The sequence below is a fragment of the Eucyclogobius newberryi genome, unplaced genomic scaffold (genome assembly GCF_026437365.1).
Source record: "Eucyclogobius newberryi isolate DKJ021-1_F unplaced genomic scaffold, fEucNew1.0.hap1 SCAF_7, whole genome shotgun sequence".
In the NCBI taxonomy this organism is placed as follows: domain Eukaryota; kingdom Metazoa; phylum Chordata; class Actinopteri; order Gobiiformes; family Gobiidae; genus Eucyclogobius; species Eucyclogobius newberryi.
This window is the reverse complement of record NW_027316389.1, coordinates 24,544,566-24,570,706: the sequence shown is the minus strand read 5'-3', so window position 1 is coordinate 24,570,706 and position 26,141 is coordinate 24,544,566. Positions and strand designations below refer to the sequence as shown.

General features: G+C 40.6%; 1 protein-coding gene across 4 annotated transcripts in view; it reads left to right on the top strand.

Moving 5' to 3' along the window:
- Positions 1-26,141, top strand: part of syt7a (synaptotagmin VIIa) — a 100,762-nt gene that overhangs the window by 58,988 nt on the left and 15,633 nt on the right. The window contains exons 3-5 of one of the 4 annotated variants that reach the window (XM_072435439.1): positions 13,722-13,801; positions 15,531-15,665; positions 23,426-23,566. In XM_072435439.1, coding sequence (XP_072291540.1) covers positions 13,722-13,801; positions 15,531-15,665; positions 23,426-23,566 — 356 coding nt within the window. Of the gene's footprint in view, positions 1-13,721; positions 13,802-15,530; positions 15,666-18,095; positions 18,192-20,241; positions 20,638-23,425; positions 23,567-26,141 lie in introns of those variants that run through there. The other 3 variants (XM_072435436.1, XM_072435437.1, XM_072435438.1) reach the window with 3 other exon arrangements.

Sequence of the window (26,141 nt, the reverse complement as noted above, 5' to 3'; positions counted from 1 at the left end):
CATCTTGAGCTTGTAAGAACACCGGCCACCTGTTTCAAGTCAATGTCGACACAAGCTCTGTCTTGTCTCTGTTGCTTTGAAACATCTTAGTGGAAATGAGGGAAGCATTTGTGCTTGTGTAAAAGCACTGATTTTTTTTAAATAGTAATATCACCTATTTAGATCTCAACACATTTAAGTTTTCACTCCAAACCACTCCAGGTTTCCTCAGTACTACAAAAAGTTTAGGCTCGAATACACAACAAAATGATTGTGTAATATATACATAATAATGAGGTTCATGCTACATATCATAGTGAGATTGACTGTTGCTTAGCTACCGGTACTATTTTTAAGGTTGTTGTACAAAGATTGTGTTGGAGAAAAATGTAATTTGGCCCAACTTTTATGTGACACAATAGACTTCTCGTCTCAGTTCAAACCTGAATCCTCCTGTTAGCATATACATTATAATTACATGTCTGTATTATGATTATTTTGATCAAATACCAATCTCTTCCTGGACGGGGGACATCCCCCAATATGGGGTGCTCAAGATGCCCCCATATTGAGCTTTACACAAGGGGTGCGAACTGACGTGACGCAAATGTGAACAACTGTCCTTTTATCTTCTTTGTTTTTCTTGTGGCAATTGCCTCCCTGCCTGTAAGAAATGTTCATTTTTCTATTGAAGTAGGTCATGTGACCATCCACTCGACCTGTAATCTATAAATTGATTCCCTTTCTTGGGACCAGATCAGTGTAGAGGCAGAGAAACTTTTGTGAGGAAGAGATTAATTCAGATTTTACACCGAATCCAACAATTTACTTTTACTAACTCTGCTATATTGTTTTCTTGATAATCGTTTGAAAAATAAATTCTACAACTCAACAATTCAAAACCTTCTTTTGTTTACTGCAGAATATACAAGTACACAACGTTCAAAGTACACAACAAAGTCATTGTCAACACTTTTTTTTTCTAAAATTTGGCCTGATGTGTGAATGTGAGTAACAGACAGTAACTACAATTTCCCTTGGATCAATAATATATTTCTCTATCTATCCAGCTACAATAACAACTGTTTAAAAGGTGGGGTCCTGACCTGTTAGTTTAAATGTTTAATTTCTTTGCTTAGAATGTTTCACATTATGGTATGAAAATGTTCTATTTTTTATCGATTGTGTTTTTTGCCAACTTAGTTTAGAAGTGTCACGGGCTTGTCTCCATGGAGATTGAAGTGTTATGCCCCTCTGTGGAACATTCAAGTCAAAACAAGACATCTCCGTGGTAAAAAGAGACCCTTTAAATTAAAAAGTTCCAGAATAGAAAGCTAACTGAAGGCTAAATTAAGTCCGCCATAATACATTTTCAAAGATTTACTGTGATCAGATGTATGTAAATACATATTATTATTTTAAACTAAGATAAGCAACAATTATGTCATGTCTATTATATCAGTGCTAAAACCATACAGAAATTACAGCTATTACCTCTTCCAACTACCATTTAACATTTAAACTAATTTCTAAATTGAAACTCATTTGAGTCTTCGAAACTCAAGGTAAGAGTTTAGGATACTGAGCGTTCAAATAAGGTAAGAGTCTTTAGAGTCCACTTTCTTGAGCTGCACAGGGTTAGATTCTGTGCTACACCATATGGCTGAACACATGAGTTAGCTGAAGCTTACTCATAGATATCATTACAACATACAGTATACAAGCTGGTGGTAAATGATCCGTGTCGAAATAGCGTAGCACAAACCTGGATATTGTTTGCCTCACCGGAACATCCTGTTGTATTTGCGATTCCACTTTAAAGTAAATGAAGCGATGAATGCCGGTGAACTTCCTGCTGTGGGTGGAGGTAGTTTCAGCACCTTGGAGAGCTCCCCCAGGTCTCCTCCGCAAATGGATCTGTATCCCGTGACAGCAACAGGCAGCCAACAGCACTAGTCCTGGAGTGGCATCTGCTGCCCTTTTGACCCCATAGAAGTCATTCTCTCCCACGCATATTTGGAGATGAGAATTTGGCATATTCTTCTGTCATGGCTCACTCATCTCCGCGCTAGTAGGGGGGAGCACGGCATGTCGTTAAGATGTTAATTAGAGCTTAAGAAGTCTTTAGACCACTTACCTTGGGAAAATGTCATTCGCCCACTGGTGTGAGAGCACATCAAACACTGACACTTAATGTACAAAATAACCAAATGTGGTTGCGCTAAAGTCAGCTGTCCTGCTCTTGTGTAAATGTGCTAATAGCATTAAACCCAAACGGATTTATCCAGGTTTAATGGCCGGTTTCCAGATGTGAAACTTTTGTCTGTGAGCTGCCTGCTTCTTATTCCAATAACATTTCTATGTTTCTTGTTATTTCTAATGTTTCTATCAATCCTTAATTGATGCAAATAAAGGCTTGACAAGAAAAGATGAAAGGTGCACTATGTAACTTTTCTGGTTGGGGGTCCGCCACCTGCTTGTCTACATGGAGACCTTTGATAAATGCAAAAAAAAATCCAGCGCTGCCTCGGTCAGAGCCATGAATGATCATAACGCACGCAAACAGCATTCGGCTTCACTACGACATCTCAGACACACAAACAAACTACTGCACAGGAAAATATTAGAGCATTATCCGGCAGTACATTGGATAAAATGTGTCTATTCTAGAGAGTCTAAGCTTTAAAATGATGTATAACAGGCCCAGGTGGAATATCAACTATCGGCCAAACTCTGGCTTTGTGATCCTTCACACTCATCTTTAGGACGGATGTGCGTCTCTCTCTCCTCTTTTATGTGTAATTCTGCCATGCATACAACATAGAAAAAAGAGATTGTTTCTTAAAATCAACAACAATCAGATGTCCTGTGCATGAAGCATAACATACACAGATAAAACAATTGCATTGTTTTCAATAAGACTGATTTGGGTATTCATTTGTGATTTGGTTCACTACATATTAAGCATATTGAGGAAAAAAATGGACAAAAGAACCTCCTTCATTACTAATAACCACATATCCACATATATCTCTGTTTCTGCTTGACTACATGTTATAAAAAGAAATTATGATTTGCCCAAGTCCAATGATGTGTGTATCTATGCAGTTTTCCACACTAGAGGTCTATTCCTTCTACGCATGATCAGACTATTATACATAGAGCAGCATTTGCATGAACAAGGTTACTTTCAACTCTCACAGCAGTCCCCATTATGGTCCCATATCATATGTGGTGTATGTATTTATGAATGATGTAGCAGCTCTAAAAAGCGAGCACTCAACTGAAGTTTTGTCTTTTTTTATCTTATTTGAGCTTAGAGCAGAGGCTGGCCCTGAGCTTCAGTGTCAGTTGAAAGTGGGTCCGTGCCAGTTTCGGTTATGATTCATAGGTTAATAGACAAGACATTTTGGGTGACTGTTGCTTTTGGTGTTTTTGCTTTGGTAACTATAGTGCAAAGGTTTTGTTTTTTCCTCTGTGTTTGAAAATCCCTCATGTGTTTTCCTCCTGAGGCCCAGCGCTCCTTTCCTTTATTATATGAGCTCACTGAAGTACGGTGCACTCAATAATATCACATTCTACTGCTGTCTGCAACCTCTGTGTCTTCTGCTATTTTTAGATCATGGAACCTATGCTCAATGGTGGTTTACAGTTAATTGGAGCATGTTGTGTGGTCAAATAGCCAGTCTTACTTTGTTGGTCAAGGAGGTATGTTTTTATTTCTGCTGACAATTTGTTTGTTGGTTGAAAGTTAGCTCAGAATCTGTAACATTTTAATGGCAAAGTTTATGAATGGACTTTAGAACAAACAAATAGCTGTGTGTATAGCTGCAAATGTACTGACATGTTTTAGTAGAAGGTTCCTAACAATTCAGGACAAAATATACTCACCATCAAAATATACTAACCATCCATTACTGTATATTACCCAGTGACCCATAGGCAACATTCCTATGGGTCACTGGGTAATATACAGTAATGGATTGTAGCCTACATAGCACTGAACACAAGTTATTTGTAAATGGCTTATAATAGTAGAAAAAGATTCAGTTGTAGTCATCTGGACTCTGTTTTTTAGGAAAAAACTAAACGTTTCGACTCTCATCCGAGAGTCATTCTCAATCTTCAAGCCCTTCAGCCATTCTCAATGGCTTATAATACCTTATAAATGTAATAAACTATTACCAAAAAAACATGTGTGTTAATAAACGATGTACAAAAGATTTTAAAGAGCATAACTATGCTGCTTATTAAACTATTTTCAATAAACAAGTGATACATTATCACATAATGCCTTAAAAATAAGTTTGTACTTCAATCTATCGTCCAAAACTTGTTTGTCATGGCTGAGATTCTTGTTGTTTAGTCTTTGGGTCAGTAATTGTGAATATTGTTTTTTCTCACAATAATTGTTGCACAAAGATTTTATATTGTGATATTCCTACTTCCTACTCCCTTTTGAACATCCATCCATCCATCCATCTTCTGCCGCTTTATCCGGGGCCTGGTCGCGGGGGCAGCAGTCTGAGCAGGGACTCCCAGACCTCCCTCTCCCCAGACACTTCCTCTAACTCCTCCGGATCCCGAGGCGTTCCCAGGCCAGCCGAAAGACATAGTCTCTCCAGCGTGTCCTGGGTCTTCCCCGGGGCCTCTTCCCGGTGGGACATGCCTGAAACACCTCCCGAGGGAGGCGCCCAGGAGGCATCCGGAACAAAGGGCCCCGGACCCCGTACTCCCGGAGCACCCCCCAAAGGACACCCCGAGGGACACGGTCGAAAGCCTTCTCCAGATCCACAAAGCACATGTGGACTGGTAGGGCAAACTCCCATGAACCCTCGAGCACCCGATGGAGGGTATAGAGCTGGTCCAGTGTTCCACGACCGGGACGAAAACCACCCTGCTCCTCCTGAATCCGAGGTTCGACTATCGGTCGGATTCTCCTCTCCAGTACCTTGGAATAGACCTTACCCGGGAGGCTGAGGAGTGTGATCCCTCTGTAGTTGGAACACACCCTCTGGTCCCCCTTCTTGAACAGAGGGACCACCACCCCGGTCTGCCAGTCCAGAGGCACGGTCCCCGAACGCCACGCGATGTTGCAGAGACGTGTCAACCAAGACAGTCCTACAACATCCAGATACTTTAGGTACTCAGGGCCCTGGAGCCCTGCCACCGAGGAGTTTGCGAACAACCTCAGTGACTTCAGCTTGGGTGACGGATGAGCCAGCCACCGAGTCCCCGGTCTCCACTTCCTCTTCGGAAGACGTGACTGAGGGATTAAGGAGATCCTCAAAGTATTCCTTCCACCGTCCGACGACATCCCCAGTCGAGGTCAGCAGGCCTCCACCCGCACCGTAAACGGTGTTGGTGAGACACTGCTTCCCCCTCCTGAGGCGCCGGACGGTTTGCCAGAATTTCTTTGGTGCCGACCGATAGTCCTCCTCCATGGCCTCCCCGAACTCCTCCCAGGCCCGGGTTTTTGCCTCTGCGACAGCACGAGCCGCGGCTCGCTTGGCCTGCCGATACCCGTCGATGACCTCCGGAGACCTACAAGCCAGAGTGGCCTGATAGGCCTCCTTCTTCAGTCTGACGGCATCCCTTACTTCCGGTGTCCACCACCGGGTTCGGGGGTTGCCGCCACGACAGGCACCGGAGACCTTGCGACCACAGCTCCGAGCAGCCGCATCAACAATGAAGGCGGAGAACATGGTCCACTCGGACTCAATGTCCCCAGCCTCCCCCGGGACATGGGAGAAGCTCTCCCGGAGGTGCGAGTTGAATACCCTACTGACAGAGGGCTCCACTAGACGTTCCCAACAGACCCTCACAATGCGCTTGGGTCTGCCAAGTCTGTCCGGCTTCCTCCTCCGCCAGCGGATCCAACTCACCACCAGGTGGTGATCGGTTGACAACTCTGCCCCTCTCTTCACCCGAGTGTCCAAGACACGCGGCCGGAGGTCTGATGACACGACAACAAAGTCAATCATTGACCTCCGGCCTAGGGTGTCCTGGTGCCATGTGCACTGATGAACACCCTTGTGCTTGAACATGGTGTTCGTTATGGACAATCCGTGGCTAGCACAGAAGTCCAATAACTGAACACCGCTCGGGTTCAGATCGGGGAAGCCGTTCTTCCCGATCACCCCTCCCCAGGTGTCACTGTCATTGCCCACGTGGGCGTTGAAGTCCCCCTTTTGAACATATGACATTTATTCTATCTGCTTATTTTCTTAAGCATGAATGAACTACATGTTTAAATTAAAATAATTATAATGAAAATAATAATAATGCCTTTGAGGCCATAAGGCACCTGGTGTTTCCCGCTGAAACTCAGAGCAGGCAGAGGAACAGCCACTGTGGATCGACCTGCTTGCTTCTCTGGCTCCCGTCGCGTTGCAAGGCTGAATGATGTCAGCAGGGGCTCTTGTTGAGACGTTGGGTGGGATTTTGAGAAATGAAAGGTGGTGCCGCTAATATCTGTTTGAGCAGCAGTTTGTGTTTGGCGTTCGGAAAGCCTCAGCAGCCCGACTCCTGTGAGCCGCGTGCTGTTTGATCATTGACAGAGCTTTGAGGAGATTGGCCCTGACCGAAATTTCACCGCCTGATTCAACCCAGCGCAGACTATTATGAACAACTGTCAGCGTTTTGGATGATTTATGGGATAGTACTATGACTATAAACGACTGTAATGATACTCTTACATCACACAAGAATCAACAAAAGTATAGTTTGAACAAAAGTATAACTAGTCTATATCACTATCTGTGGTGGAAGAAGTATTACATTTAGCTATTAATTAAAAGAAACATGTACAATAGCTGACAAATAATATTAAAGCCAGATTGCCTTTGTTCTTTAGATAACAAAAAGTGTAATTCTCCTAATTCTTGAAAACAGATCATCCAGGCTACATTTCTCTCAGTTCTAGATTATACTGATATTATACATACGCATTCTACAGCAACAAAACCTCTGATCTCAGTTTATCACTAGAATTAAAGTTCTTTACAGGAGAAGGATACAGAACTCACCTCTATGAATTTTAAATTACATTATTTTACTATTTTTAATGCATATAAAAGACTACCCACAATGCCTGTGCTCTTGCTTTACATGGTTTTATTCTTTATCTTAATTGTTCTACTGAATTTTAAGTTTATACTTTAGTTTGCTCAAAGCTGATTCTTGAATTCGAAACTTTTAAGCAGAAAATCACCATGAGCGCACTGGCAATAACCCCTACAACCATATAAAATTACTTTACATTTTAGTCCAGTTCAAACATGTAATAAAGTACAGAAACTTGCTCTCACGTGAAGTCAAAGTAAAATAAATACTTTTACTTTTAAGTACAATTTTGGCTTTGCAAACTGATGTAGACTGATATCTCCAATTAGTACATTGACACACTGACACAACATTTGTCCATTTTATTTGGTGGAAAATGTTTGAAAGTATTTTTTTTTTAAATTTAAATGGATCATCATGGTTTGAATCTTCACTAACTTCACTTCACAGAAAGTATTTATTCAGCTATTATAAAAGACCCCCCCCCCCTTTTCTACGTTCATTTCACTGCTGGATATCTATCAATGCTGGAATTATTAGGGTTTTAAGCTGTCACATTTAAGTAGCAGGTGCGGCATGGGAAAGAGCTCTGTGTAAATTAAATAGCAGGTAAAAAATGTTTTGACAATCTTAAAAGTGTGTGATTGCTTGATTATTTAGGAGTGGACAGGCGTTTAATGGTGCACTCCTTTCTAATTATAGCGTGATGTGGGTAATATTGAGCGAGCATGTAGACTCTTGCTGCCTGCTAATTCACAGCAAACAAACAGATGGGATCCACACTGCAAACGCCAACAGTCACAGAGAGAATCGGAGTTTCACCATAGGCCACTTTCGCTCTCTTTTCTGCTTCAACGGCCACATTCAGTTCAAACCTGTGAGGCAGAGAGCAACCTTTTGTCTTGTGCTGTTTATTTGTTGCTACCGAAATAATTGAAAATATTTGAGTGGCGTTTTGGAGGAAATATGGTCGTAAAAATAGATGATCACAGTCTAAATAAATGATGCATCACTTTTACTTAGACATTTTAAAAAAAAGTTGTTTTGCATTATTCATTCGCGTCCAACACCGAGTTAGGGTACATTCATTGCAAACTGACAGATGTGGCTGCACTGCTGCTCCTTCAGCTGCACCAACTTCAACTGCCATGACGCAATCGCATTAGCACGCTCATACATGCGAGTGGGTGAAGAGTCCTGCCCAACGACACAACTACAGTGTAAACTTAACTACAGTGGAAACTTAACTACAGTGTAAACTTAACTACAGTGGAAACTTGAGAAAAGGATTCTGGGGCTGCACAATAATTTACAAAAACATTGAATAGGTTATGTTCACGCAAAAAAATGTAATAAAACAAAAGATTCTATGTTGAAATGTGCTGTTTAACTGTCAGATTGCAGATTTGTGGACCTGGTTTATGGTTTGAATGTCCAGCTACATGAAACTAAAACTGGGACAAAGTCAAAATAAAGGACCAAAAATTAAATCTTTGTTTTTTTTCTTCAAAATAGCCTCAGAAAGCAGTGCTATTATTGGACTCCAAAGGTGTGATTATTGTCAGTTGAACAAAATGTTAAGCCATCAGATAAATGTTGCAAATTTGAAGAGTCGAACTCAAACAACAACAAGTAATGATACGATTCAACGTTTGTGGATTTCAGATTTGGAGATTTCTTTCAAAAACTGTCAATCTCCCAAGAGTTATATATTGGCTCTTGTCCTCCATCTGAGATTATGACATCATCAAATTCAATAAGTATCGTGATTGCAATTAAATTCACAATTAATATATTAAACAAAGAGCTTAGTGAAAAAAGAATTACATACATTTTATTTGTATTCATTTAACACGTCTACTATACTCAAGACTACTGGATTAGCAAATCCTCTCCTCTCTAAAAAGACCGGACAGTTTGTTGTTCAGAGCTGATTCCATTACATTGCACAATTGCAGGACTTCAAATTGCACGTTTGATTGGTTTGCAACGTTCTGTGCAGCATACCAGAGTCCAGCCACAGACTTCCAATTAGAGATGTCAAGATTATTAGTTTCATCACTACTCATGATGATTCAGCTCACTATATAATCATAAAAACAAAAAAGATAAGATTGTGACAGTTTTAGACATCATTTTACTTAAATATATAGTCTAAAAAATGTATCTAAATATGAAATACTTTTTAAAATCTGGCTGCTTTGTGCTCATTTGGATTAAACATGCATTCTTTCTCTAGAAATTCAAATGAGGATCAATAATACCGTATTTGGGTCAGGGAAAGAACGTGCAAGAAGAAATGGATATTTTCACATCTCTAAACAACAGTCAGAAACAACAGAGACAGAGAGGATCATCGTGACTTTTTCTTATTCATCTGCTCCAGTGCACCGCTGTAATATCATTCTCCTGAAACTCTATCGGGAGTTGCAGCACTATTTCTGTACTTTTACTAAACTCATTGTACTGACTGGAGCTATTATGAACCGGTGGCTCTGATCCAGGCACGGATGAATACGGTAATCATGTGAGAGCCTTTGTTGTGTTTGGTATAAATTAGGTTTAAGTGTTTCGAGGGTGTTGGAGTGGCCGCCGAGAGAGGAAACAGTCTTGTTCTTTTATTGGTTTGGATTAATCTTTCCTCAGGGCATTCGTGGCTCTCTTCACGGTTTGATTTTTTTGCGTTTTGTGTGTGAAATTGATTGTTGTACATGGCTATTTTGCGAAGAAAAAAGATTGTCAGAAAGGCCATATAATCGTTTGAACATGCACTGAGAAAGAATAGTGTGATTTCTGGTTGAAGTGAAAGTGATCATGGTTGATGTGAGAAAAGGAGTGCAGGAGATAAGATTAAGGACACCATAACAGGAAAATATATATATATATATATATATATATATATATATATATATATATATATATATACTGTATATTCAAAGGACAAATCTCTATATCAAGAATTTCAAACAACATCCACTATCCAAATAAACAGATTGAATGCATATGTAATGTAAGAAAATGTACAAAGGACTAACTAGCAGTTTTTGACATGCTCTTGAGTACTTTTACTTTGTCATCTCATCTAAAAAAAAAAAATTACGGAAAATACATGATTTGATATGACTCGAGGAATTGACTGGCTTCATCTACTGGCAGCAGAGGGAATTACAGAGGTGAGAGACAATAGCACCTACAACATGCTAATCCAGCCATGCAGTTGCAATGATCGTGATTTGAGGCAGAAATGCTCAGTATGAGTCTGGTGAAGATTTATGGACTTAAAAACAAAGCAAAATATCCCAGATCTTCTTCTTTTCTTTCATTTTTTTACGCATAACATGCAGAATCAAGAAGTACTGCTGCTAACTTTGTTTCCAATCAAAAAACAATGACCACCCAAAAAGGTTGGCATGAAAGTTACAACAAATCAATGATGAGGTGTTTTTTTTGTAAATTAATTTAAGTGAGGGTCTGTCTGTCAGTTTTGTGTGTTTTGTGTGTCCTTTAAGTTACACGTTTTGGCATATTGCTCACCCCTTTTACTAATCGAACTTATAAACAAGCATTGAACAACAACATTCATCCTTTCTGCTATTTGTATGGATGTTAGTGTTTCTCTAAGCAAGAACTGTGAACACAAGTTTACACACAAATACAATTTAGCAACTCCAAGTGACGGCTGGTTGAGTGCTTTAGGAGACTGAGTAATGAGTAATGATTATTAAACAGTATTTTAAATAAAACAACCATATTTGATGATAGCTGTCAGGCAGTCCATATGTTGCTCTTGTCTGAATGAACAGGTGCAAAGTGATGGGCTTAGAGGGACGTGTGTGTGTGTGTGTGTGTGTGTGTGTGTGTGCAGTTGTGTGCGTTCCATGTGTACTTTGTGTGAACATGAGTTGTACGGAAGCCATTGAGGAGCCGTCTTGTTTTGCACAGTGCTCCCTCTGGGTCCCGCTGTCAGTCAAGAGTTTTCTCGCCGTCAACACCTGTCCCTCTGCTCCTTCTTCAACGTGTCTTTACCTTCCCCATCTGTTATATTTTCCCCATACATTTGATTTCATGTTTAGTGCTCTTCTTGACTTGACAAAGTGCTTTTGAATAGTGCGTGTGCATCACTTGTTCAACTCATATTTGAATGCACTGTTCTTACTTGAACTAGTTCTAATCATTTCACAGTGTGTGTCTAGTGCTCTTGGTTTACACAAAGAAATCTGGTTTAAATCTTGCCGTCATTGTAGTATTTATGTATATGTACAATATTGTAGTATCATATGTTTGGTCTCATGTTTCTATTGTGTTTTGGATTTTCGTTGGACCTGCAACAACTGAATATTTCCCCTTGAGGATCACTAAAGTATTCGGATTATGAGATACAAATCGATACTAAAACTAGTATTGACACAGGATACTCAGTTGTACAAGTGTGACCTTCCTTGAATAGCTTTAGAAAACAATATTTAAAAGATAGGACCACAAGATTTTATTAAGGAAATAACTATTGATTTGTGTTGGAAATTACATTATATTGAGTCTATAAGTTTTGAAATAGACTTTGAAACGTTGTTAATGTGACATCACTACTGAGACATACCATTGCTCACTGCAGTAACATCTTAGAACGCATGATTTATTTCTCCCTGATATGGATGCACCATTTTATTTATTTCATTCTTCTGCATTGCATTAAGCTTCCTCAGTAATTGCCTTGACGTAGTCTGGTATCTTTTATACCCTTGATATGAGTTTTCGCTGTTGATGGACTGTCATTACATTTATTTATCATGCGTGTCATGTGAGAATCTACTTGGACTTGCCTACAGCGCTCCATAAAAGATGCTGAATGGCTTCTCAACACATTTGCGTGATGTTGTCTGTACGTACTGCCTCTCTATCTGAACTAGAGTTGGTCCATAAACCACATCTCTGTTCGGTGTTGTTTAACTAGTCGCCGCTATCGGATCTGTGTTTGTTCATTTGTGGCGGTCTATTTCTGGTGATTGTACAATAGAAAAGCAGCTTTGCCTCTCTGTCTGCACATGAATATTGTTTTATGGGCTTTATCGCTTCAGTCCTGAATGGATGTTGTCAACTGTTACTTGTCACTTGTGACTGTTCCAACTGTGGTCAAGGGTGTTTTTCACTCTAAAGCTAAACCAAAAAAAAAAGTGAAGTAGATGAGTTTTGGCCAAGGTGTAAAAGGGGCATCTGTAATCTGCAAAATGGAGAATGCCAAACCAAATCTTTTAAACAGATAAGATTGAGTAATTTTTTGGAGAATTGTGTTGTTGTAGCTGTTGTTGACAAGCACAAACAACAAACAGCAATATTTAAAGAATGCTTATTGTATTACTTTATAGGAATATGTACAGGTATTTTTACCCCTTGTTAATGTTCAAGATTCAAGATTATGGAAATGCAGCTACTATTCATTCTCTGCAGTCTGACTAGATATTTTATTTTGGCCATATTCGCCTCAAGCTTGAGTGGCACTATTTGCATTTCTATCCATAGATACTGCATACATTATATCATAGATCTGAGTCACAGAGTGGTGATTTCTCCTTGGTTCTCCATCCGTGGACTGCTTAGAGTTGTATTTCCAGGTTATATTACTAATCTGCACTTTCTTCAGCTCAGATCAGATCTCTGTCTTCACTTGTATAAAAATGTGTCACGGCTGAGGTCTGGTCTGGTCTGGTCTGGTCCAGCTGATGTCAGGTGTTATTGCCCCTACGATACATGTTGCTCACAGCCAACCATGCCCTCGCTTTCAGAGACATATTATTCATGGTCATATCTGTGCTTTATGACGTGGCCTTGATCATGAATATACAGCGTTACAGCTCGTATACATGTTACAATACTTGTTTTAGAGTTCTCCAATCACAATTAGAGTGATCTACACCTCACTTTTGGACAGATCTGCAACACTGAACCAAAAGTGTGACTCTGCATGAATCTAAACACCCGTTACATATTCTGAACCTCGACTATGCCTGTGGTGAAGCCTTCTGACATGGCTGTAGCATTTGCCCTGAGCCCCGTGCATAATCACACTCCAACCTGGGATCTCCAATTTGCGGACCGCCCCTGTACCCAACAAGCCCCTGACAGGATCTCGCTTTTCAGCCAAGCTCCGGTCCAATTTTCCAGACCGCAATGGCAGCTCTGCGCCGCTTCCTCCCACTCATTTCCTGCAATAGGAAAATCTTTCTCTGCTAGATATGTATCCCAAGGAGGAATTCACATATTTATACCTTGATACCTGAGCCCGTTCCTCAAAGTGTCAATGGAGATTACCTGCTCTGTGGCACTTGTGAAACACTATATGTAATGAGGTTTTTCAGTCGACCACAGCCTTCAAAATCGCCATTATTTCCATGGTTACAGCAAGTCACGCTCTAGCTATTTAAAAAAAGATTTGTTTCGCTCCAATTGATTACCTTAAAGAGGCAACTGTCATGTAAATCTGAAGGGTGCTATAAGAATGACAATGGTAGATGGCGCTCAACCGTAGATTTGATTTGACTTTGATGAGTGTAATCAGGAAACCATCAGGTAAAGGGCTGGTGTTCCCGTGGTAATGAGAGAGGCACACTCTCTTCCTATTACTGTAGCGACAACACAGCAGTCTCAAGCTAACCTTTTGTGTGTGTGATTTTTGGCTAAAGGGGAAGAGGAACAAGCCAGGAGTGGAAACAGCAGACACTCCAGACTCCGCACGTGGGCGAGGGGAGAAGAAAGCCATCAAGTAAGTGCCTGGTAACTAGTCAGGGGGCATCATGATCTGCTCATTATGAACTACACTCACTTGAGTCACTTCTTAAAGATCACCACATAAATGAGGCTTGTTTGTTTTAAAATTATACAGTAAAAAAGAAAGAAAACTGATTAATAATCAAGGAGGGGTATGTGGAATTATGGTAATACTTGTTTTGAATTTGTACTATTGAAGTCTGGAGGGTCCGCTACCTGCTTGTAATGTTATGGAATGGCTAGAATGTTCCAGATTATGGTATTTAAAGCATATATCTTGTATTTATTCAAAAAATCTTTTATTGCTAAAATATAAATACAGAAACTGCATAATTGTGTTCTTATCTATAGTTTTAATATCGATTTACACCATTAACTACAAGTTAATGGACAGAACTGCACCAATGTGTCAATATACATTGTTAAAGATCCAATCCAACAGACAACTACTTTGATAAAGAAAACTGTTGCCAGTTATACAATCCAAATCCAAAGCAGGGTTAGTTGACCTACCAAGGTTGTTATTTCAGGGGTAAATGCTCAATCCATGCGATTTATATTTAGCAATAATAAATAAATCCACTGCAATTTAAGTCATTGTGGAATTAGTCTTAACCTTACAACAACACTGGTTTTGACACCATCATTATATTTTTGTAGGACAATTGAAGATAAACAATTATTTCTGGAAGAATTGGATGAACAATAACAAGAGATAAGAATTGCAGCCCCAAACATAATTTCAACATATAGATATAGAAACGTTCCTTTTACTTCTCCTTTAACCCAAAGCTTAGTGTTGTAATCAGTATTTTCCCTACAGCTAAAAGCATTTGAGGTATTATAAGATAAGAATTGTCCACTTACAGTATCTTGCTGTTGCCAGGCCAGGCCTTGATGTGGCCTTTAGCAGCTGCACTTCCAAACTGCCTACAGTTCTGTAAATACATTGGGATTTGAAAATGTGTTAAGGTTTTTTAAACTAACATTTCTTGCAGATTGAGGTATTTTCTGTTCTGATAAATTGAACGTGTAGGGTCAGCAGCAGAATTGTCAGCTTTGTACTGCTTAGCATCAGACTAATAACCTGCTCACAACTTCTCTTCTTTAGCCCGCTGTGTCTTTGCCTCTTTGCCAATATTGATGTCCCCTTTGGTTCTGTGCACAGGTGGTTTGAGCTCTGTACTCTCTATGTGAATGTGATATCTGACAGTGGCTTCATTTGAACATTTTCTTTCTCACTGGCCACAAAACTTTACATTTATGCTTTGACTGTTTCTCTGTGCATTGCTTCCCCTCTCCTGTGGTCTGAATACTTGTGATTTGAATGACACTTCTGACTTTCTTCCTGCCTTGTGGTTTCCATGCATTTTCTCTGCTCGTGCCCAGAATGGAGATCTGACATCTTCCTATAATGTGTTTAACAAGTGCTGTTGTGCTGTGTCACCTCCAGCTCAGGCTGATGTATTCATTAAATTATGATTATTTCTCCTTTCTGTTCTTTCTCCTGCGCCTTTTCACCAGCAGCTTGCTTTCTAAAGAGCTTTTGTGAATGCCTCTTTTCCAGACTTTCCCTTTTGATTTGAAAATGAAACCTCTAATATGAAAATACCAGGTAGAATGTTTTGGACTGTTATGTATAATGTCTGCAGTAACAACCATCGCTGGTGTGTCCTCCGGGTGGGTGGATTGTTGCTCTCACCTTTCTCTCTCTTTGGTCACAGTGATCTTGACAGAGACTTTTGGAATAACAATGACAGCAGCACAGTTCAGCAGAGGTGGAGCTCCTATCCGCCCAAGGAGTTCGTACTAAACATTTCTCCCTATGCCCCATATGGAGATCCTCGCCTCACACTCAAGTGAGTCTGGTCTTGTCTTGTAAGACACAATCCCACTGAGCAGGACTGTAAAGAGCAGGAGGCGACACTGTGTTCACACATCCCTCTGAGCGAGCCACTCAAGCTGCTCTTTCAACTCAACCCTTGGCAAATGACTCTGACAGGCCGACCGCTAGTTAAAGTAATATAGCTTTGGTCTCTGGATTATTAAGGGAATTTTGAATGAAGAAATTCAGATGTAACTTTGGGCAGGCACTATCCTGAGCAAACATAAGACTGTTACATAATGTATGTCCCATCAACAATGTTAATAACCACAACAATAACATGCCACTCCATATGCTCTGGAGGGCACGGGCCTTATTCATGATTACTCATAATATTCTGAAGCCAAGAAAATGTCACTGGCACACATTAGCATGTCCTCAGCACAGCCCTAGCTATGTGACTGTCTGTGGGACGGCCCAAACTCTGCGGGGAAGATCCTGCTCCTTTGCCACGCTCTCGTCACCTTTTAATGAACTGCCACCTGCTCTTTACAGACCTGCTGGTCCCACTAACTTCTAACCTCTAACCTCTCTCCCATGGACTGTAACCATGGAGACGGACAACCCTCACATTTCCTACCTTAAAGACGTTTAACCCTCTCTTTGTGTTTGTGTCCTCCTGTGTGAAGCGCTGGTGTGTTCTGGAGGGTTGACCGTTGCACACGTTGAAGTGTGTGTGACAGTCATGTGGCTTCTGCCTAATGTCTAATGTGTCCTGCTCTAACTCCAGCACTTGAAATGTGTCCATCAAATTGAAAGATAAGGTGTTTTACTTGATGCGCGTCATTTTTTACTCGCTGGGCACCTGAATCCAATAAAGCAGGAGCAAGGTCAAAGCTATCTCCCGCTGGCTCTGAGGCCTCAAAGCCCAGACACAGACAGAGTGTGGCCAGTGTGAGTCAGATAAACTGCTTAATAACTGCTCATTCAGTGCCAAGGGTGCCGGTTAAATTGCCTGGAGAAAGGAAGGTGCTGCAGCTTCTTTGTGAGGGCCATGGATATATGGATTACTGTCTGGACACTCTGCCTTAAGATGATGGCTGCTGATCTGGGGCAATAAGACAAGTTGTTTTGAGAAGTCCATTTTTCATGGAACCCTCCAGATTGCCATTCATAACTAAGCAGCCATTTTTCCTGTCCACTCCAGCACTGGCAAATAAATTATCCTTACTACAGTAAACACTCTTGTTATCAAGGGTGTTAAGGCTCATATTTTAAAATCAATTTAATACAGGCAAAGAGAGATGACTCAGGACTCCAGTGCCACATATAAACCAGGAGAAATCTTGGGAAATATTTCCTCTCCGCGTCACTCCACACTGGCAGCTTTCAATTACTCGCAAGACACTGGGCCTCATCTATCTAATTTTTAATACACTTTTACAATCCCTTAAGGGAAAATATGCTTAAAAAGTATAATAATCCTTGGCATAGGATACTAATATTGTGGAGGCTGTAAATACTTGTAAATATGCCCCTTCTCATTTCAGTGCCCCCCTCCTCCTCTCTGGTTCTGAGTTCACCTTGTATCTGCTCGATAAATGAGGCCCATGTCTCCAGTGTTGACCGTTGCTCCTGCCGTGTCATCCGTGCTGTTGTTTTGATTGATGACTTATCCAAATGTACTGTCAGGTCAATTGGTCAGAATTAAATGTGAGAGGTGACCTTCAGAAGCACGGTGATGTGATCCCGACAAAGCCCTTTTTATCTGGCCAATCCTGCACTCAAACAGTGTCATGTGAGCCCTGTCACTCCAGCAGCAGTGTTCTGCATATAAATGCAGCGTGCTCATGTCACCAGAGGGCACTACTGTGCTTCATTTTGGCTGCTTACTGACATTTCAAGCACTTTTAGGTAGAACTTTAGCGTGACTGGTCATAAATAAAGCCAGTGTCAGATTGCTTTTTTGACTTTTACTACCATAACCCGTGACTTCATACTATAATTTTACTCCAACTGACTTTAATAGGTGAAAACATCTTGACTTATGACATCCAAAAATAGAAAGTCATCAATGCTTTACAGGGCATTTAACTCACTGTGTCACTTTGGATGACTTTCAGAAGGAGTGGAATATTTGCTCCAAGCTTATACCCCCTGAGTAAACACTGTTCAGTGACTTCTTGCTGATTTTCATTGTACAGGGTCTTTTTCAGTTAAACTCCTGTACATCCTGATTGTTTTGACTGCACTGCTGTGGACTATGTTATCTCAACTTGCTCTTTCATGTCTCCTTGTGGTCACATTTGCATGTTTGTATTTATTGTTCTGTAACCTGACACTTTATGGTCTCTTTCTACTGTCTCTCTTTTCCCTTGTATTGCGTGGGGTGCTCTGTGTTTCTTAGTGGGGCGGTGTCGGGGGGTCAAAAGGGGGCTGCGACGGGGCATGGGGATGAAGGGGTGGGTCCTTATCACAGCGACAGCGTGAGGAGCATGTCTGATGGGCCCAAGGTCGGGAGATGGCAAAGCGTCCATGGAGAGAGAATCCGACCAAACAAGTGAGTATGGGCCGTATAACATGTTTGCAACGCTGCTACAGCAGTAGCATCAGCAGGAAAAAGTAATAAAACAAGTCTCTGTGCCATACATTTTGTACAAAAACTTGTATCTCTCTTTGCAGTTTTTGATAACTGCAAACATGTGTATTTCTCTATTGTGATATTAAACGTCAATACTTCATTCAATTCTCATATCAAATATAAAATACTGTAAAGAATTCTCAATATAAAACATACTGCATAAGTGCATTGATTGTTTTGCTATTGGAGTGGTTTATCTTTATCATACGTTCTTGATTTGCTTAAACAAATCATGATACATCTACTGGATCTTTATACAACCACTTGAAATCACATTCTTATGTGCAATACTCTTCAAAGCGACATCCCAATATATTTATCCTCTGAGTGAAGCACATCAAATGTTTAAAAACATCTAAGTCATTGTATTTGAAAAAATCTTTGAAATTCTGATAGTGGAATTGAAGCTCCCTCCTTTGAGTCTGTGGCTTTGGTGTAAAAAAATTATCGAACTGTGACAAAACGTGAACTCCTGAGCAAGTAACTAAAGCCTTATTGCACCTTCAGCTGACACAGCCGCGCCAACTGCAAAAACTGATTTATTCATGCAAGAAGTGCACTGCCCGCAAGTATAGTTTAAAAAACGTAACAGAAATGGTTTTCTCTTGCTAAGTGAAAGAATGCATCACCACCTGCCAGCCCTTGGATTAAAATATCAACAATTAGAAAGTACACAGTTTGGTGGGCACTAACAATACAACATGATTTACCATCTATATTCAGTGCACTGTAAACGAGGCGGTTCATTTTCAACTCCGGGTGAATTTTTGCACCTTCTTTTAGCACCTCTCGTATGTGATTTCTTCCTCCACATCACATTTACGATCATCACTAACTCACTCCTCATTCTCTCCTCTTTCTTTTTTGCCCCGTCTATAATTGGAATCTATTTCAGGCCGTTCCAAGTGTCTCATGTGTGCGAGTCTCACACCCCATTCTACCTCTCCATCATCACCCTGTCTTTCTCTCTTTCTCTCCAAACTGCACATGTTTATATGTCACGGCACCTTACATCCTTCTTTAAACATGCCACATATAAGGCTAAAAACATTACATCATGGTGTTCAGAGATGGTGTGATGCAAAGAGAAGAAAGCTGCACTTAACAGAAGCTCTCTCCTGACCCAATTCTCCAAGTCTGGGTTACTCTGTGGACTCTTGGAGCCGGATATATTTAGACAAAAGCTAAAATAAAAACAACCGACACTCAGGTTCCCACGAATGAAAGTATGTCAGGAGTTAAGCATCCAGAAACTTGATCAAATAGAGTACGAGACAGTTTCTTACAAAGGGGAGTGGAGACCGGGAGGGAGGAGATGGACTTGGTTGGCTGAGGAGATTTCTCCCAGGAGGTGGCATGTGTTTAAAAGACTAAGAGAGAAATGAGGCGATTCTGTCAGACATGGAAACTGACAAGTCTAGGCAATGGGCATCTCTCGTCAAACTAAGAAAACAGTGTCAGGTAGAACCGGGAGCAGCAAGACCAAACCCCCCAAACCTCGAGGTCACGTGAACCTTCGACCTTTGCCCTCACGAAAACCTCAATCCGCTGCACAAACTCGGAAGCTGCACCAGACTCAGCGGGGACAGGCCGGTAGTGCGACCCCAATCCACGAGCAATATGCGGGACAGGGCGACCACCAAGACTGCACGGTCTACTGTTACTTCTGCTACTGCTGCTACTGCTGTTGCGTCACTGTGCTGTCTGCCTGTCTCCTCTCGCTCTTGTCTCCTACTCCAAACCCCACTTCCTCTTCTCCACCTACTTCCTGTCCGGATTCATGTTTGAACCTGACCTCTCCTCCTGTGCCGCCATGTTTGATCTCACCAGATTCTTTGTCTTTTTCCGGCTTTCCTGAACCCTCCACTCTGGATGTCTCGTCGTCGTTGGTGTCACTGCGTCACCCTCTCCTCTGCCAACCCTGGCTCTCCGCACGCTCCCTGTCCTCCTTGCTCCTGTGCCCTCCCAGTTTCGGTGATCAGGTTTTGTCCTACACGTCTACGTTAGACCACATCCCCACGCGACCCAGGACACTCCTTCGTCAGCAAAGTCTCCAACAGCCTCTTATACACCCGTCCAGCCACTCAAGCTTGGGACAGCCGCCCACTACGTCCCAGAGTTTGGGGCAGTTACACACGGCGCCACAAGGGGACGCTGTGGGCAGAGGAGCGGGTGGGACGGGTGCAGGGGGAGGAAAAGTGGGTGGAGGTGAAGGCGGGGGCACAGGTGGCAGAGCTGCTCCGCGGGGGGCGACTGGAGCGTCCCGGTACAGAGCCGGAGCAGGCCGATCACGAGCCAACCCCGGCAGCTGGGACTATGTCATGGACCAGATCCGAAACAGAGGACTTGATGTCAAATCCTTCATGTGAGTTGTTTTTAACTTTTCTTAATCTCTTTTTGACGCAGAATGCAAAGTTAATCTACCCATGTCAATTACTGTTCTGTTGTTTTGTCGTGTTGTGTGGGTCCAGGGAAGGATATTAAAGCATTATTACTGCAGGCGTATCGTAAACCTAATTAACTTGGACTTTAATTAATGCATTTCCATACTTCCAAACTGTCAACAAGTTAAATGTTAATAAAATACTGACATACTATTATGAAGCTTAGCTGAATAATGATGCCAGAGGTTGCAATATATAAGAGCCTTAATCGCCAATTACTTTGTTAATACAGTTGAGCTTATTAATGTAAATAACCTGTTGTCTTATTGTGGGAGAGATGGATCAGTTCTGTAGACACTGATAGCCTTATGGGATATTAGTGTAGATTGATTTTGTTTAGCTGCCAGTACAGATATGATTTCAAATAGGTTTTATATTTTAATCTCAATGAAAGCTGCATAAATTAAAATGTGTGATGGAGCGATTAGTACTCGCTGGTGTGATTGCCTCTTTCCCCCCCATTTTAAAGTGAATGACATCACCCACCTCAAATATGGCACCAAATGTGGCTATTTCTGTCCCATTTTGTAATAAATTGCTTAATGTTTATGATGCATGCTCTGCTAAGCAGTAACATCTGTTCAGACGGCAATCAGCCTGTCTTCTTCAACTGTTTTTACGGCTCTGAGCTATGGTCCCTGCTAGTTTTCCAATATTCATGAGCTGCAGTCACGAGAAGCCACAATATATTTTACAAATCCCTTACCATCCCACTCAATTATGTGATGTTATTTCCGAACCGTCGCGTGAATGGCTGTTAAATATCAGGCTTATAAGACTTAATGCAGGGGTTTAATCCATATTTCATAAGTGTCTGTGACTAAAATGGCACCTTTCCCCTTTCAGTGTAACTTGTCTCCGCGGCCTGTACGCTCTGGCAGGTTTGTACACGTGTTGCTGTGCATCACGAGCAGGGTTAAGCATCTGTGTGTGGATTTGAGTTAACCCTGAAGCATTGATCTTATGTCACCGGTTCCATTACTTTCACTCTGTTTAGTTACTTGGGGCAAAAGATGAGAGGGTAAATAAATGCGGGAAAGGACATGGGTGACATGTGTTTCATTTGCCTCCGGACTTCACCTTCAGAAGCAAAATGTGTTGTTCTTTACCAGAAGATTTTAATATATCAAAGTCGTTGAATATGATATGACTTTCAATACAACCTTACTTGTGTAATGTGAATTTACAGATGAAGTAAAAGTCACTTTGAGCGTGCATTACTATGTAATTTTGAATTTGATAGCACATTTCAATCGGAGACAAAGCAAAAACTTCAGAATGAAAAAACGGCAGAAAGTTAATCAAGCACTTAGTTTTGTTAATTGGCACCATTTTACTAAGATTTTTGGAATATCCATTGTATTGGAACAGATTGGAGAGAGAAACCAGAGTATCAGATTTAGTTATTTTTTGTTCTAGATTGAAAAAAAAAATACTTTTATTTTAATTAAAATTTCTATGACCTCAATCCACTATAAACACTGGATTGAGGTCAGTGCTGTGGTTTTGCGGGTTATTTGATCGATGATGGGCTTGATCCAGTTCATTTTAATTTTGGCTACATACATCGTAAATGTCCAGGATAAAATACAGACAAAGCAATGCAACTGAATACATAAGCCATTTGATCTTCTGGGAGTGTGATTTTTTCCCTGGGCTTTTCAGAAAACATTGAATACTGCATCATGGTGTCCTTAAAGTGTAAGCGTTTATGTTTCTGCTTCCATAATGTTTTTGTCTTTGACTAATATTCTTGTGTCTGAATGTCCAACATAAGAGGTATTAAAGGTGAACACACCATATACTAAAGCTATGGCAGTGAGCTTCATATTGTTGGAGAGATTCTATAGTGGGAGTGTTATGGTGGAAATTACCTAACAGGCTTCTTTTTTTGCCTTGAAAAGCTTTTATGTGCCTTTTATTCAGGAGATGAAATGTGAAGTTTATCCACAATCTTCTTCCACCAGGTGTCATATTTTATAGCTATGGCAGGTAGCACAGTGCGAGGCTTAAGGCTATTAGAAAAAAAATGGGTGTGGGTGACAGAAAGTAGAGAATTAAAAGCCCGGGATAAGGATTGGGGTATAGGCCTGGGCACAGGGGGTAAGGAGGAGTGGCGGAGTGGTGTAAGGAAAAGAGGAGATCAAATTTGCTGTGGAGCAAAGGAGCAGTGACACAGAAAGTGGCGACACATACGGCACACCTCCAGATACTGTCACTCAGATAGAAACAATTAGTCCAGATCGCCATAATCTGGCGCAATTAAATTTAAAGCCTGGATAAAGACTATAAGGTGGCGTATAGGCATAAAACCCACTCAACTACTTAATAAAAATATAAAGGCGCTAGACAAGACAGAGTGAAGCTGACTATGTGGAGCTGAATATCATGTCCATTAGTGCTGACTGGCTAATCAACTTAATCATTTGTTTTGTGTCAAGTGAACAGAGCCAGCACCTGTTCATTAAAACACCCCCATCTTTTAATAATCTGGCCTTTCGCTTGAAGTGGTTTTCTTTGATAATATCCTTCCCTGGGCAAGTTCTTTCTGCTGGGGTCCTTATGACTATGTCATCCTACGTGTCCTCACCTTAAATGACCTGTCTCTTCTTCTCTCCCCTTGCACCACACCTCCTTTATACTTTTTGCTTTTCCGTTCTCGATTTCTATTTTGTTACGTTTTTTTTGTTTTACGTTTGTGGGGTCCAGTGAAGGGAAGCTGGTGGTCCTGGCTTTGGCCATAGGTGTGGCTGAGCAAGATGACTTTGCCAATATCCCTGACCTGCAGGAAACGGCGCAGGCTGCACCCCCGCCCCCAGCAGCCAATCAGGAGCCGCCTCCTGAGAAGAGGTACCAGAGAAGTTAGAGATCGCTGTGTGCGAGTGAGTGTGAGAGAGATTGGGAATGTCTCCTTTGCAAAGCAAATTTTTTACATTTACTTTATTTTTTTTAACTGGACTAAAATACAATTATTCTTAGTATTTATTGAGAGCAGGAAAGTGATTGGCTTTGAGGGGTGGGGTTAGGTCATTAGATTGTTTAAAGGTCCCATATCATGCTAAATTGACTTTTCAGAGCTTTTAACCTTCTTACAGTGCTATTGGTACCTCATATATGTGCGCAAAGTGTTTTTTAATTGATTCCTGCAGTCTTTAGCTATAGAACAGTCTCTCTCCTTCTCCTTGGATGAGCAGACGAATATATATATATATATATATATATATATATATATATATATATATATATATATATATATATATATATATATATATATATATATATATATATATATATATATATATATATCAGGGGTTTTTAACAGGGTAATAGGGTAATACATACATACATACAAAAAAGTTTTCCTTCAGCAAAAATGCCAAGTGCCTTTCATAATCTTCTTTTAAACAATCAAATAATGTAAAATACAATACTAAATGTCTTTGAACCAGGCTCTGACATCACATGTATCAGAATGGTTTTCATTGAGCAAAATATTCATTTATCATATCTTCTGATATTCTTAGGTTAATCACAGTTTCAATCAAGTTCCACTTCACTTTTGCCTCCCTTCCGGAATCTAGAATCGTATTGTTTGCAAACTTTTAAAGGGTTTATAAAGACAAGGCAAGATTCAGTTCAGAAATCTTCATCAAAATAGCTTGTATTCAGACTCCCGCCAATAGTTCTCAAAATTGGTGTAAATGTGAACAACCATTAAAAAAAAAAAAAGTATAATAAAAAGGGTACTTGGATACTTTTACTACAGTATATATGTATATTTTTTACAATTACGAGAGTACAGTATTTGCTCATGTATCAGTATTATTAGTTAAAAGGTTCAGTTCTTACACCATTCTAAAGAAGTAATGGGCTCATACAGTGCATTTTGCTCAAACTGTTTTCCACTCAAGACCTTTTCCCTAAAATATTTCTCAAAAGTGAACATGCCAATATTTCCTCTTCTCACTTTCACTCTTCATGCCTTCTCCATGCCAACGCCTTCAGCATGCGTGTGTGTGTATCCATAGACAGAGACCTCCCATTTGTATTTGTTGTGTTTTCTTTGTGTCTCCTTGCTTTGATTATCCCAGCAGTTTCCTTGTGTGTCCGCTACCTCATTAGCTTCCTTCAATCACTATCTGCTGCTTTAAGAGTCCCGTCTCTCTCTTCCAACACCACCGGGGACAGAGAGAGCCTCCTCATTATTCCACAACATGTTAGTCACTTACATAAACGCGGCTAAAAATAATCTGATTCTTCGCCTGCCACCTCACACACTACAAGCCAAACATATTCACTGATCTATAAAAGATGCTCCTCTCTAGTCCCTTGAATTTTCTAAAATAATTGGTCTGCTCAGAAAGTGGAACGCCCGAAACAAAACAAAGGACCAAAAAGCCTCTTTTCTCTTGAGCGATGCCCTCCATCGTATTGGTCCACCCTTTAGGCAGATGAGACACACTTGATTTCCTCAGCTATCTAATTTAGGCCATTTTTACCCCATTTTCATTCTGTGGCAAATCTCGGACAATTGGGAGATATTGCGTCGCACACCTTAACACAAAATGGCAGCAGAGGTTGAACAATTTATGATTTACTCGTCATGCCAATTATTTCTCATTCGCCAGCGTTTCATCAATTTGACACATGCGATCAGACCGGAGCTGGGCTGAGATGCAGATGGTGAGCGTGTGGCTGTTGACAGTACACAGCTGCAAGGAGAGCAAAGTGCCACATGTACTGTAAAAGCAGACAAGTCGGCAAGCTGTTGTTGTGGCTTGAGATTCAACTTTTTTAGCAACAATAATAAGTCTGGATTTTAGTCAAAGCTATAATTGTAATCTGATGTGCTCAAGGGCAAGTTAGTGGACAAATTGTGACTTTAATGTAGAACAATTGTGTTTAATTAGATCAAAAGTTTGTGCATGTGAAACATGGTAATTTTAACTGGAGTAAAACTAGGAATTATTATGTATTATACATATTTATCATATCAGAGATACTGAAAAAAAACAATGAAAGAAAAGCGATCAAGTTCCCTCTGAACCTTTTCAATTTGTACATTTTTGCTTACTTGTGAGACTCCAAAAGGAGGAAAAAAAGGGTAATTTCTTTGCCTTATTTTAGCTTTTGCCTGTAAGCTTTCACTGACTTTTTCTCGAATAATGTTAAATGTTTCAAACAAGCCCAACGCTCAGACGTCTCCTTAGTACAAAATGTTTTCCCAGACGTGTACTTTAGTGAGATTACAATTCCCTTTAACCCAAGTTTGAATAGCTCATCAAATTTATAATAAATGCTAAAGAAAACAGTTATCCCTGGAGGACAGAACACAGCTGCTGTGGTATTTTGCACATTAACCTAAGGTCTGTTTTCTTCAGTCAGTTTGAATGGCAGCTCTGTGTCTGAAATGAGAACAATGGAA